Source organism: Oncorhynchus mykiss, chromosome 8 (genome assembly GCF_013265735.2).
Source record: "Oncorhynchus mykiss isolate Arlee chromosome 8, USDA_OmykA_1.1, whole genome shotgun sequence".
Classification (NCBI taxonomy): domain Eukaryota; kingdom Metazoa; phylum Chordata; class Actinopteri; order Salmoniformes; family Salmonidae; genus Oncorhynchus; species Oncorhynchus mykiss.
This window is the reverse complement of record NC_048572.1, coordinates 3,286,104-3,301,310: the sequence shown is the minus strand read 5'-3', so window position 1 is coordinate 3,301,310 and position 15,207 is coordinate 3,286,104. Positions and strand designations below refer to the sequence as shown.

The 15,207-nt window shown below is 45.2% G+C and overlaps 1 protein-coding gene across 2 annotated transcripts in view; it reads right to left on the bottom strand.

Annotated features, from left to right (window-relative positions):
- Positions 1–15,207, bottom strand: part of mtmr9 (myotubularin related protein 9) — a 52,161-nt gene that overhangs the window by 16,963 nt on the left and 19,991 nt on the right. For both annotated transcript variants that reach the window (XM_036984566.1, XM_036984565.1), the window contains exons 5-9: positions 14,754–14,927; positions 13,662–13,879; positions 6,376–6,537; positions 6,147–6,288; positions 3,129–3,349 (exon numbers count right to left, since the gene is read on the bottom strand). In XM_036984566.1, coding sequence (XP_036840461.1) covers positions 3,129–3,349; positions 6,147–6,288; positions 6,376–6,537; positions 13,662–13,879; positions 14,754–14,927 — 917 coding nt within the window. The remainder of the gene's footprint in view (positions 1–3,128; positions 3,350–6,146; positions 6,289–6,375; positions 6,538–13,661; positions 13,880–14,753; positions 14,928–15,207) is intronic.

The window sequence follows — 15,207 nt, the reverse complement described above, 5'->3', positions numbered from 1 at the left end:
TTTTAACAAGGCTAATCTGAAAACAAGACTCCCTAAATTTTATCAGCATATCGATTGCGCAACCAGGGGTGGAAAGACCTTGGATCATTGTTACTCTAACTTCCGCGACGCATATAAGGCCCTGCCCCGCCCCCCTTTCGGAAAAGCTGACCACGACTCCATTTTGTTGATCCCTGCCTACAGACAGAAACTAAAACAAGAGGCTCCCACGCTGAGGTCTGTCCAACGCTGGTCCGACCAAGCTGACTCCACACTCCAAGACTGCTTCCACCACGTGGACTGGGACATGTTTCGTATTGCGTCAGACAACAACATTGACGAATACGCTGATTCGGTGTGTGAGTTCATTAGAACGTGCGTTGAAGATGTCGTTCCCATAGCAACGATTAAAACATTCCCTAACCAGAAACCGTGGATTGATGGCAGCATTCGCGTGAAACTGAAAGCGCGAACCACTGCTTTTAATCAGGGGAAGGTGTCTGGTAACATGACCGAATACAAACAGTGCAGCTATTCCCTCCGCAAGGCTATCAAACAAGCTAAGCGTCAGTACAGAGACAAAGTAGAATCTCAATTCAACGGCTCAGACACAAGAGGCATGTGGCAGGGTCTACAGTCAATCACGGACTACAGGAAGAAATCCAGCCCAGTCACGGACCAGGATGTCCTGCTCCCAGGCAGACTAAACAACTTTTTTGCCCGCTTTGAGGACAATACAGTGCCACTGACACGGCCGGCAACGAAAACATGCGGTCTCTCCTTCACTGCAGCCGAGGTGAGTAAGACATTTAAACGTGTTAACCCTCGCAAGGCTGCAGGCCCAGACGGCATCCCCAGCCGCGCCCTCAGAGCATGCGCAGACCAGCTGGCCGGTGTGTTTACAGACATATTCAATCAATCCCTATACCAGTCTGCTGTTCCCACATGCTTCAAGAGGGCCACCATTGTTCCTGTTCCCAAGAAAGCTAAGGTAACTGAGCTAAACGACTACCGCCCCGTAGCACTCACTTCCGTCATCATGAAGTGCTTTGAGAGACTAGTCAAGGACCATATCACCTCCACCCTACCTGACACCCTAGACCCACTCCAATTTGCTTACCGCCCAAATAGGTCCACAGACGATGCAATCTCAACCACACTGCACACCGCCCTAACCCATCTGGACAAGAGGAATACCTATGTGAGAATGCTGTTCATTGACTACAGCTCGGCATTCAACACCATAGTACCCTCCAAGCTCGTCATCAAGCTCGAGACCCTGGGTCTCGACCCCGCCCTGTGCAACTGGGTACTGGACTTCCTGACGGGCCGCCCCCAGGTGGTGAGGGTAGGCAACAACATCTCCTCCCCGCTGATCCTCAACACTGGGGCCCCACAAGGGTGCGTTCTGAGCCCTCTCCTGTACTCCCTGTTCACCCACGACTGCGTGGCCACGCACGCCTCCAACTCAATCATCAAGTTTGCGGACGACACAACAGTGGTAGGCTTGATTACCAACAACGACGAGACGGCCTACAGGGAGGAGGTGAGGGCCCTCGGAGTGTGGTGTCAGGAAAATAACCTCACACTCAACGTCAACAAAACTAAGGAGATGATTGTGGACTTCAGGAAACAGCAGAGGGAACACCCCCCTATCCACATCGATGGAACAGTAGTGGAGAGGGTAGCAAGTTTTAAGTTCCTCGGCATACACATCACAGACAAACTGAATTGGTCCACTCACACAGACAGCATTGTGAAGAAGGCGCAGCAGCGCCTCTTCAACCTCAGGAGGCTGAAGAAATTTGGCTTGTCACCAAAAGCACTCACAAACTTCTACAGATGCACAATCGAGAGCATCCTGGCGGGCTGTATCACCGCCTGGTACGGCAACTGCTCCGCCCTCAACCGTAAGGCTCTCCAGAGGGTGGTGAGGTCTGCACAACGCATCACCGGGGGCAAACTACCTGCCCTCCAGGACACCTACACCACCCGATGTCACAGGAAGGCCATAAAGATCATCAAGGACATCAACCACCCGAGCCACTGCCTGTTCACCCCGCTATCATCCAGAAGGCGAGGTCAGTACAGGTGCATCAAAGCTGGGACCGAGAGACTGAAAAACAGCTTCTATCTCAAGGCCATCAGACTGTTAAACAGCCACCACTAACATTGAGTGGCTGCTGCCAACACACTGACACTGACTCAACTCCAGCCACTTTAATAATGGGAATTGATGGGAAATGATGTAAATATATCACTAGCCACTTTAAACAATGCTACCTTATATAATGTTACTTACCCTACATTATTCATCTCATATGCATACGTATATACTGTACTCTATATCATCGACTGTATCCTTATGTAATACATGTATCACTAGCCACTTTAAACTATGCCACTTTGTTTACATACTCATCTCATTTGTACATACTGTACTCGATACCATCTACTGTATCTTGCCTATGCTGCTCTGTACCATCACTCATTCATATATCCTTATGTACATATTCTTTATCCCCTTACACTGTGTACAAGACAGTAGTTTTGGAATTGTTAGTTAGATTACTTGTTGGTTATTACTGCATTGTCGGAACTAGAAGCACAAGCATTTCGCTACACTCGCATTAACATCTGCTAACCATGTGTATGTGACAAATAAAATTTGATTTGATTTGATTTGATTTGTAATGTCATTATGGGGTATTGTAATGTCATTATGGGGTATTGTGATGTCATTATGGGGTATTGTAATGTCATTATGGGGTACTGTGATGTCATTATGGGGTACTGTGATGTCATGATGGGGTATTGTGATGTCATTATGGGGTATTGTGATGTCATTATGGGGTATTGTGATGTCATTATGGGGTATTGTGATGTCATTATGGGGTATTGTAATGTCATTATGGGGTATTGTGATGTCATTATGGGGTATTGTGATGTCATTATGGGGTATTGTGATGTCATTATGGGGTATTGTGTGTTGGTGGGTGAGAAACAAAATATATTTAATCCATGTTGAATTCAGGCTGTAGCACGACAAAATGTGGAATAAGTCAAGGTGTATGAATACTTTCTGAAGGCAATGTATATCCATAACTAAACATAACGTATGACTCTCAGGATGTAATTCTCTGACAGACCTCTCGGAGGCGCTGTTGCCCATGAAGGTCCCGAACTGCGAGGCGTAGGTGTGTTCGAAGAGCAGAACCAGGAAGTGTTGCGAGAACTGGAAGGAGCAGGGGAACTGGCGGAGGATCTGCCACACACAGTCTAGGAAGAGCAGGAACACCGGGGCTTCACAACGAGGCTTACTGTTACTGTAGGCTGACTGGGAACAACGCTGCTGGAACGGATGGCCCGCCTGGAGGGAGGAGGGAGATATAACCAATAAACACATTACTAAACTTAGAATCAGCTATTATAGATAGTACCAGAACCCACTGGATTCTCTAACTCAGCAATTAGAGAGAGTACCAGAACCCACTGGATTCTCTAAATCAGCAATTAGAGAGAGTACCAGAACCAACTGGATTCTCTAACTCAGCTATTAGAGAGAGTACTAGAACCCACTGGATTCTCTAACTCAGCAATTAGAGAGAGTACCAGAACCCACTGGATTCTCTAACTCAGCAATTAGAGAGAGTACCAGAACCCACTGGATTCTCTAAATCAGCTTTTAGAGAGAGTACCAGAACCCACTGGATTCTCTAACTCAGCAATTAGAGAGAGTACCAGAACCCACTGGATTCTCTAAATCAGCTATTAGAGAGAGTACCAGAACCCACTGGATTCTCCTACTCAGCAATTAGAGAGAGTACCAGAACCCACTGGATTCTCTAAATCAGCTATTAGAGAGAGTACCAGAACCAACTGGATTCTCTAACTCAGCTATTAGAGAGAGTTCCAGAACCCACTGGATTCTCTAACTCAGCTATTAGAGAGAGTTCCAGAACCCACTGGATTCTCTAACTCAGCTATTAGAGAGAGTACCAGAACCCACTGGATTCTCTAACTCAGCAATTAGAGAGAGTACCAGAACCCACTGTATTCTCTAACTCAGCTATTAGAGAGAGTACCAGAACCCACTGGATTCTCTAACTCAGCTATTAGAGAGAGTACCAGAACCAACTGGATTCTCTAACTCAGCTATTAGAGAGAGTTCCAGAACCCACTGGATTCTCTAACTCAGCTATTAGAGAGAGTACCAGAACCCACTGGATTCTCTAACTCAGCAATTAGAGAGAGTACCAGAACCCACTGGATTCTCTAAATCAGCTATTAGAGAGAGTACCAGAACCAACTGGATTCTCTAACTCAGCTATTAGAGAGAGTTCCAGAACCCACTGGATACTCTAACTCAGCTACTAGAGAGAGTACCAGAACCCACTGTATTCTCTAACTCAGCTATTAGAGAGAGTACCAGAACCCACTGGATTCTGTAAATCAGCTATTAGAGAGAGTACCAGAACCCACTGGATACTCTAACTCAGCTATTAGATGTGTTTCCACAAGGCCGTGGGGTGAGACAGGGATGCAGCACAAGCCCCACCCTCTTCAAAATAAATACAGTGAATTCGGAAGGTATTCAGACCCCTTGACTTTTTCCACATTTTCTTACGTTACAGCCTTATTCTAAAATGGATTTGTTTTTTTCCTCAATCGACAAACAATAACCCATAATGACATCACAATACCCCATAATGACATCACAATACCCTATAATGACAAAGCAAAAACAGGTTTTTAGAAATTATTAAAAAGTTAAACTGACATATCACATTTACATTAGTATTCAGAACCTTTACTCAGTACTTTGTTGAAGCACCTTTGGCAGCGATTACAGCCTGGAGTCTTCTTGGGTGTGACGCTACAACCTTGGCACACCTGTACTTTGGCAGTTTCTCCCATTCTTCTCTGCAGATCCTCTCAAGCTCTGTCAGGTTGGAAGGGGAGAGTTGCTGCACAGTTATTTTCAGGTCTCTCCAGAGATGTTCGATTGGGTTCAAGTCCGGGCTTTGGCCGGGCCACTCAAGGACATTCAGAGACTTGTCCCGAAGCCACTCCTGCGTTGGAAGTATTATTATTTTTTTCATATAAATTTGCCAGAAGTTCTAAAAACCTGTTTTCGCTTTGTCTTTATGGGGTTTTGTGTGTAGATTGATGAGGATTATTTTTCTTCACCCATTTAAGAATAAGGCTGAATTGGCGAGGGCACTAGAACAGTCAGCAGCACCTGGCCTCACCCTACTAGAATCTGAAGTCAAATGTCTCCTGTTTGCAGATTAATCTGGTGCTTCTGTCCCCAACCAAAGAGGGCCTACAGCAGCACCTAGATATTTTGCACATATTCTGACAGAACTGGGCCCCGACAGACCTGGGCCCCGACAGACCTGGGGCCCCGACAGACCTGGGGCCCCGACAGACCTGGGGCCCCGACAGACCTGGGGCCCCGACAGACCTGGGGCCCCGACAGACCTGGGGCCCCGACAGACCTGGGGCCCCGACAGACCTGGGGCCCCGACAGACCTGGGGCCCCGACAGACCTGGGCCCTGACAGACCTGGGGCCCGACAGACCTGGGCCCTGACAGACCTGGGCCCTGACAGTAAATCTCAGTAAGACAAAAATAATGGGAGTTCCCCCAAAAAAATAAAGGTCCAGTTGCCAGGACAACACATACACATTCTATCGAGACACCGTTGCCCCAGAGCACACAAACAACTATATATACCTCGGCCTAAACGTCAACACCACAGGTACCTTCCACAAGGCTGTGAGCGATCTAAGAGACAAGGCTAGAAGGGCCTTGCCATCAAAAGGAACATGAAAGTCGCCATCCCAATTGATTTGTTTGTGTTTGTTTGTCTTCCCCTATTATTCACACTACAACTACATTGCTAAAACACTATACATAGCTGATCATTTTACACTTGAAACATCTATTGTTTTGAAACCTTTATGAGTGTAATGTTTACTGTTCTTTTCAACAACAAAACATGAATTGTTGTTTTTGTTTATTTCACTGGTTTGGCAATGTCAACATATGTTTCCCATGCCAATAAATCATCATTGAATTTTCAGAAAGAGAAGGCTTGCTATTAGGGGGGGGGGATAGTTCAGGCTCAGGGTGTGTGTGTGTGTGTGGTGTGTGTGTGTTACCTGCAGCCACTCTCTCTCCACTAAAGCTTGGAATCCTTGAATGGTCCTGCAGGCTGGGTCCAGGATGATCTGAGCCAGAGACGTCACCTGTAGGGTCGAGTCTGTCCCCTCTGTCCCATGCACAAGTACTGACGCACCCTCCCTGAGACAGACAGACGCGAGAAGGATAAAAGTTTATTGAGTTTAACTTAAAGAGAGACAGAGATAGATAGCTATAGAGGTTACCTACCTGTCGATGCACTGAGCAGCCAGACAGGCAGTAGTGAGGATCTCCTTGACGTGAGTCTGCCAATTAGAAGCCTCTAGTTTACTGAGCCAGCGGTCCATACTGTGGCTCTGGTCATTACAGGCTTCAACCAGCTTTATCAGGCTCTCCTGGAGGATGCTGGACCTGGGGGTTCGGGGGAGAGGTTATTACAGGCTTCTATCAGCTTTATCAGGCTCTCTTGGAGAATACTGGACCTGGGGGGGGGGGGGGAGGAGAGGTTATTACAGGCTTCTATCAGCTTTATCAGGCTCTCCTGGAGAATACTGGACCTGGGGGGGAGAGGAGAGGTTATAATAGACTTCTACCAGCTTTATCAGGCACTCCTGGAGAATACTGGACCTGGGGGGGAGAGGAGAGGTTATAATAGACTTCTACCAGCTTTATCAGGCTGTCCTGGAGAATACTGGACCTGGGGGTTCAGTATTCAGTAACTGTCTTTCATAATTTGGTCAGATATACTTGGATGTGTAGTGTCAGCGTTTGTCGCTGGCATGTCATGCCTACATTTGCTAATCTTGCCAATGAAAAAAATAATTAGGGTAGTTTGCAATATCAGTGGGCTTTGTGATGAATGAGCCATCTGATTCAATAGATGACGGAGCTGAGTTTGCCTTTTTGCCCAAAACTTCACTTAAGGTGCTCCACAGGTTTTTACTATCATTCTTCTTTGTTTCCTAGTGTAGTTTCTTCTTCTTCCGTTTAGTCACATGATTTCTCAATTTGCAGTATGTTTTGCCAATCGGTTCAGACTTATTTGTTTACTATATAGACATATTATTTTGCCTCATCCCTCTCAACCGTACAATTTTTTAATTCCTCATCAATCCCTGGTAGGTTGACTGATAACCTGAGCCATCATAAGTTATCTAACTGAGTTTCAGAGACAGTCGGAATATGAATGTCATCTGTTACTAGCAAATTATTGATTTCATGTATTCTTGTTTCTTAACTTCTTTGGGACAGGGGGCAGTATTTTCACGTCCGGATGAAATGCGTGTCCAAAGTAAACGGCCTGCTACTCAGACCCAGAATTTAAGATATGCATATTGTCGGTAGATGTGGATAGAAAACACTCTGAAGTTTCTAAAACTGTTTGAATCATGTCTGTGAGTATAACAGAACTTATTTGACAGGCGAAACCCCGAGGACAAACGGTTCTGATTTCTTTTTTTTTTTAGGTCACTTTTCAAATGAATTTCATTGGGAATCCAGATTTCTAATCGGCTTTCCTGCAGTTCCCATCGCTTCCACTGGATGTCACCAGTCTTTAGAAATTGGCTGAGGTTTTTCCTTTGAGAAATGAAGAAGTAACACCGTTCAGAACGAGGCTCCAGTCTAGTCAAAGCACGCTCCACTTTGTTTTCCTCCGGTATTGAACACAGATCATCCTGTCTTCAATTTTATTGATTATTTACATAAAAAAATACCTAAAGTTGTATTAGGAAAGTAGTTTGACATGTTTGGACAAAGCTTACAGGCAACTTATGAGACATTTTGTAGTCATGTTGCACGACTTGGAACCGGTGTTTTTTCTGGATCAAACGCGCCAAATAAATGGATATTTTGGATATATATCAACAGAATTAATCGAACAAAAGGACCAATTGTGATGTTTATGGGACATATTGGAGTGCCAACAGAAGAAGCTCGTCAAAGGTAAGGCATGAATTATATTTTTATTTCTGCATTTTGTGTCGCCCTCTGTTTACTGGGGTGCTATCCTCAGATAATAGCATTGCTTGCTTTCGCCAAAAAGCCTTTTTGAAATCTGACATGTTGGCTGTATTCATAAAGCTTAGAATAAGTAGACATGCTCATGTTATTTATGTTAGTGCAGAGTGAGATGCAGACAGTAGACTGTCTACTAGGGCACACCGCCTCAGTTCTGACAGTATACATCTGGTTCATAGGTACATGATTACTGCCGTGGGATCAGCAAAGGCATTCAGGGCAATAAGAGGGACATAAATTAGGTTACTTACATTGTGTCTTCCAACACCCCTGGGACAATGTACATTTGCTGAAGCATTATGACAACTCAGAGACACAATGGTAGAGATTAACTGAGCTGGACTTGGGTCACTGATAAGTTATTGTCTCAACACAGCCTTATAACGCTGTGAAAGGATCCAGGAACCTGCGTTACAATGGTAGGGATTAACTGAGCTGGGTTTGGGTCATTGATAAGTCAGTCTCTCAACGCAGCCTTATAACGCTGTGAAAGGATCCAGGAACCCAGATGATTTGGGTGGATCCCATTCTCCTTATAAAACAAGCTTTGTTTCCAGAAGGTATCAACATTGTCAGTTAATGTTTCACCCACAGAGCTGTAATAGTCTGGTAGCCAGTTATGGAGGGATAAACGTCTGTTGAACTGTTCAATGCCACGTTTAGTGAGGGCAGAGGGACAGATATTATGGGGTGTTTGTTGGTGTCAAGCAGAGACCCAATCAGTTGTTTAAAATCCATCTTCAGGTGTTCTGAGCTGCCCTTCATAATGTCATTGAATCCCACATGAACTACGATAGACTCAATTTTCCTGATGCAGGTTTATAATGTTTGGGAGCAGATTATTGATGTCCTGATGCTGGTTTATAATGTTAGGGAGCAACTTATTGATGTCCTGATGCAGGTTTATAATGTTTGGTAGCAGCTTATTGATGTCCTGATGCAGGTTTATAATGTTAGGGAGCAACTTATTGATGTCCTGATGCAGGTTTATAATGTCTGGGAGCAGCTTATTGATGTCCTGATGCAGGTTTATAATGTTAGGGAGCAACTTATTGATGTCCTGATGCAGGTTTATAATGTTTGGTAGCAGCTTATTGATGTCCTGATGCAGGTTTATAATGTTATGGAGCAGGTTATTGATGTCCTGAAGCAGGTTTATAATGTTTGGTAGCAGCTTATTGATGTCCTGATGCAGGTTTATAATGTTTGGTAGCAGCTTATTGATGTCCTGATGCAGGTTTATAATGTTAGGGAGCAACTTATTGATGTCCTGAAGCAGGTTTATAATGTCTGGGAGCAGATTATTGATGTCCTGATGCAGGTTTATAATGTTATGGAGCAGGTTATTGATGTCCTGATGCAGGTTTATAATGTTTGGGAGCAGCTTGTTGATGTCCTGATGCAGGTTTATAATGTTTGGTAGCAGATTATTGATGTCCTGATGCTGGTTTATAATGTTTGGTAGCAGCTTATTGATGTCCTGATGCAGGTTTATAATGTTTGGGAGCAGCTTATTGATGTCCTGATGCAGGTTTATAATGTTTGGGAGCAGCTTGTTCATGTCCTGATGCAGGTTTATAATGTTTGGTAGCAGCTTATTGATGTCCTGATGCAGGTTTATAATGTTTGGTAGCAGCTTATTGATGTCCTGATGCAGGTTTATAATGTTTGGGAGCAGCTTGTTCATGTCCTGATGCAGGTTTATAATGTTTGGTAGCAGCTTATTGATGTCCTGATGCAGGTTTATAATGTTTGGGAGCAGCTTGTTGATGTCCTGATGCAGGTTTATAATGTTTGGTAGCAGATTATTGATGTCCTGATGCTGGTTTATAATGTTTGGTAGCAGCTTATTGATGTCCTGATGCTGGTTTATAATGTTTGGTAGCAGATTATTGATGTCCTGATGCTGGTTTATAATGTTTGGTAGCAGCTTATTGATGTCCTGATGCAGGTTTATAATGTTTGGTAGCAGATTATTGATGTCCTGATGCTGGTTTATAATGTTTGGTAGCAGCTTATTGATGTCCTGATGCAGGTTTATAATGTTTGGGAGCAGCTTGTTGATGTCCTGATGCAGGTTTATAATGTTTGGTAGCAGATTATTGATGTCCTGATGCTGGTTTATAATGTTTGGTAGCAGATTATTGATGTCCTGATGCTGGTTTATAATGTTTGGTAGCAGCTTATTGATGTCCTGATGCAGGTTTATAATGTTTGGGAGCAGCTTGTTGATGTCCTGATGCTGGTTTATAATGTTAGGGAGCAGCTTATTGATGTCCTGATGCAGGTTTATAATGTTTGGGAGCAGATTATTGATGTCCTGATGCTGGTTTATAATGTTTGGTAGCAGCTTATTGATGTCCTGATGCAGGTTTATAATGTTTGGGAGCAGCTTGTTGATGTCCTGATGCAGGTTTATAATGTTAGGGAGCAACTTATTGATGTCCTGATGCAGGTTTAAAATGTTTGGTAGCAGCTTGTTGATGTCCTGATGCAGGTTTATAATGTTTGGGAGCAGCTTGTTGATGTCCTGATGCTGGTTTATAATGTTTGGGAGCTGCTTGTTGATGTCCTGATGCAGGTTTATAATGTCTGGGAGCTGCTTGTTGATGTCCTGATGCAGGTTTATAATGTCTGGGAGCAGCTTGTTGATGTCCTGTACTCGTGCTGCTGGATAGCACAACGCTTTTGATCCAGGGACTAAGACATTTCTCACCATTGAACTGTCCAATACAGCAGCTGGAGAAGGGAACGGAGAAGTCCGCCCATTCCTACCACTCACACAATTCGTTGAACCTTTCCAAGGGCCCACGAGAAGCAGGATAGAGTGCGCCCCCGTTGCTCCCGGCGATAGGTCCAGACATCCCATAGCAGGCAGTGCCAGGTCAGATCCAAAGAGAGGGAAAGGAGTCGAACTCGGGGACAAAGCTGCTGCTGGCGTCAGTGTAGTTGGGAGTCAGAACCGCCATCGCAGACACAGGTCCGAACGAACCTCGCTGATTGGAACAATCTTCTTCACCTACTTCACTACAAGATGGAGAAGCCGATGGAGACGACTTCCTTGGCAGGCTAGTTCCAGGTAGCACAGGCCATTCAGATATGGACAGATGACAAGGCAGGGAAACATCATCCATCAGCCCCGAGCGGCGTCCAGCCATTGGAGTAGAAAGTTCCAATATTAATTTTCCCCATAAGTTCGAGCAAAATTGACATTTGCTTGCTAAGGATAGCCACCTCATTCCTGTAATACTGCGCTAGCAAACAATTGCCACATTGGAGGTCTGCATTGTCAATATTGTCCCGGACAAGAACGTAATAAACACAGCTTCTACAGCGCTGGAAATGTTAGTTAGCTATTCCAGGCGAAGCGAGCTCCATTGCAACCTAGCTAGCTAGCTGGTAGCATGTGTTGACACTAACACGTAAATAAATAAAAACTAAAGTAAAACTTGGGAAAAAGCAGGCTGAAACAACAGGTTGTGAGACGCAGGAGGTATCCGAGTTTGTAACTTGTCTCTCAAATACATCGTTAGTTATTGGTTAGCTAGCTAGCAAATTTTTGTTGCCTATTAGCAAATAACTTGACTTGAGTCAAAACAAGACAGGGTATCAATAACGAGATAAAACGAGCCACCTACAATTCCCCACATGGCATCTTTGTGTCATTGTTGCAAGCGATCTGCCCGTTCAGAACCATAAACCACACGGCCTTCTGCCCCATTGAGGCGTGCACATCGTTTTTCTGTGGCGTTGTCAGCTAACTCGTCTATATCGTTTCCATTAGGCCGTCTGGGAGCGCGCGGGCAGTGCCAGTGAGGTGATTTCCGTTTTGAAGCAGTCAGTTGTTTGACATATAAAGACAAGGTTGGTGATTTACTGCCACCAGCAGTTATAGAATGTTTGTTCACGAGTATAATTCATTGGCTGATCCCTCCTGATGACCTTGATGGAATTATGTGAACCTTCCGTAACCCATAGGAAGTCCCACTCAGTTGAGTTCTTCAATGGTGAAAGTCCTCAATGGTGCTGCCTTTGCTAATACAGGTTTTTGGCCAGAAGAGGCCTCTATCATTCTCTACAAGATCACTTATTGTATACCTCTCAATCACCTCTCCCTCCCCATCACCTCTCCATCACCTCTCCCTCTCCATCACCTCCCCATCACCTCTCCATCACCTCTCCCTACCCATCAACTCTCCCTCTCCCTCTCCATCACCTCTCCATCACCTCTCCCTCTCCATCACCTCTCCCTCTCCATCACCTCTCCATCACCTCTCCCTCTCCATCACCATCACTTCTCCCTCTCCATCAACCCTCCCCATCACCTCTCCCTCCCCATCACCATCACTTCTCCCTCCCCATCACTTCTCCCTCCCCCATCACTTCTCCCTCCCCCATCACTTCTCCCTCCCCCATCACCTCTCCCATCACCTCTCCCTCCCAATCACCTCTCCCTGACCATCATCTCTCCCTGACCATCATCTCTCCCTGACCATCATCTCATTCACCTCGCCCTCCCCATCACCTCTCCCTCCCCTCGCCCTCTCCCTGCCCATCACCTCTCCCTCCCCATCATCTCTCCCTCCCCATCATCTTTCCCTGACCATCACCTCTCCCTGACCATCACCTCTCCCTGACCATCACCTCTCCCTGACTATCACCTCTCCCTCCCCATCACCTCTCCCTGACCATCTCATTCACCTCGCCCTCCCCATCAACTCGCCATCACCATGACCTCACCCCTCTCCATCAGGGTGGTGCGGTCTGCACAACACATCACCGGGTGCAATTACCTGCCCTACAGGACACCTACATCACCTGTCACAGGAAGGCCAAAAAGATAATCAAGGACATCAACCACCCGAGCCACTGCCTGTTCACCCCGTTACCATCCAGAAGGCGAGGTCAGTACAGGTGCATCAAAGCTGGGACCGAGAGACTGTTAAACAGCTTCTATCTCAAGGCCCACAGACTGAACAACAGCTTCTATCTCAAGGCCCACAGACTGAACAACAGCTTCTATCTCAAGGCCCACAGACTGTTAAACAGCTTCTATCTCAAGGCCCTCAGACTGTTAAACAGCCATCACTAGCACATGTAGGCAGAATCCTTTCTACAGACTTGAAATCATTGGCCACTTTAATAACGTTTATATAACTTGTATTACTCATCTCATATGTATAATACTGTATTTTATACCTTCTATCGTATCTTACCATCCATCGCTCATCAATATATTTATATGTACATATTCTTATTCCATCCCTTTAGATTTGTGTGTATTGGGTCGTTGTTGTGGAAATTGTTAGATTACTTGTTAGATATTACTGCACGGTCGGCACTAGAAGCACAAGCATTTAGCTACACCCGCAATAACATCTGCTAATCTTGTGTATGTGACCAATAACATCTGCTAACCATGTGACCTATAACATCTGCTAACCATGTGACCAATAACATCTGCTAACCATGTGTATGTGAAAAATGTGATTTGATCACTATCACCCTTCCATCACCTCTCTATAGCCTTGTGAATCCTCCTCCACTGTGGGTAGTTGGCCTCTGATTCGAACCCTCCTCCCCGTGCCTTGGCCTGCTGCGCCACGCTGACGGTACGCGTGTCGATGATGTAGCCGCGTTTCCCCGCCCGCAACGTGGCGTTGATCAACTTTTCGTCTTCCTTACAGCGACGCCCATTGGTGCCGGTCAGCGGCTGGCCTGAACGCATCATCACCTGGTGACAGAGAGAGAATCAGGGATTAGAGCTCAGGGGTCAAGAAGCAGACACCACAGAGGAAGACAGAAATTGACCGTTTTGATTGGTTAATTAGGTTGTTATATTTTTCACTCAAGTCACTGAATAAAAATGCCTGCTAAGAGACTAAAATGTAAATGTATTTATGTTATACAGTGCCTTGCACTTAATTCATTATTAATTAATAATTTTGCACGCTCAATTTTTCAGTTTTTGATTTGTTAAAAAAAGTTTGAAATATCCAATAAATGTCGTTCCACTTCATGATTGTGTCCCACTTGTTGTTGATTCTTCACAAAAAAAATATACAGTTTTATATCTTTATGTTTGAAGCCTGAAATGTGGCAAAAGGTCGCAAAGTTCAAGGGGGCCGAATACTTTCGCAAGGCACTGTATGTGCTACTGAACAAAAAGAAAGATTAGACTTTTACTACCTTTAAAAGGCTTGAAGGAAAACGCCAAAAACAAATCCCACCGGCTCTCTTCCTGTATTATGAAAGGGTTTTCTCTTTCACTCTTCCTATTCAAGGCTTCTTCTCTATCATTTATTTAATATCTCAATGTTCAAAGTTTAGCCGATTCCAACTCATATTGATTGATGACATGCAAATGTTTTTTGTTGCAACAATGGACTAATGAAGCGAATACCAAAAGACAGTTTTTGGGTGGAATGTCCCTTTAAGATCAGACTCAAATAGACCAATTCAGTTGGGGTTTAATACCTTGAAAAGCCTAAAAGACCTCAAGTCATTCTGCCACATAAATTATGAACATGGTAGACGAGAACACTTCTCTGTGGTGAACTACATTGACTGTAAACTCAATTTCCCATGGTGCCGTGCACTCCTCTCACCATGCCGTTCTTCTTGTGATAGTAGCTGAGTACGGGGAAGCGTCCACCGTGGCGGAAGGCGGCAGCTTTCCTTAGGGTGTCGTCATCCACATCTTTAGGTACGGCCACCAGAGGAGGGTAGGAGGAACACACACTGTAGTCCTTATTCACATCACTCAGACGCCACTCTTCAGTCTAGGAGAGATGGATGGATGGAAGGATGAAAGGGGGGGGGGAATGGATGGATGAAGGGATGGATGGAGAGGAGGGATGGATGGATGGAGGAGGGAGAGGAGGGATGGATGGAGGAGGGATGGAGAGGAGGGATGATAGATGGATGGAGAGGAACGAGGGATGGATGGAGAGGAGCGAGGGATGGATGGAGAGGAGGGAGGGAGGGATGGAGAGGAGGGAGGGATGGAGAGGAGGGAGGGATGAGGGAATGGACGGAGGGAGAGGAGGGATGGATGGATGG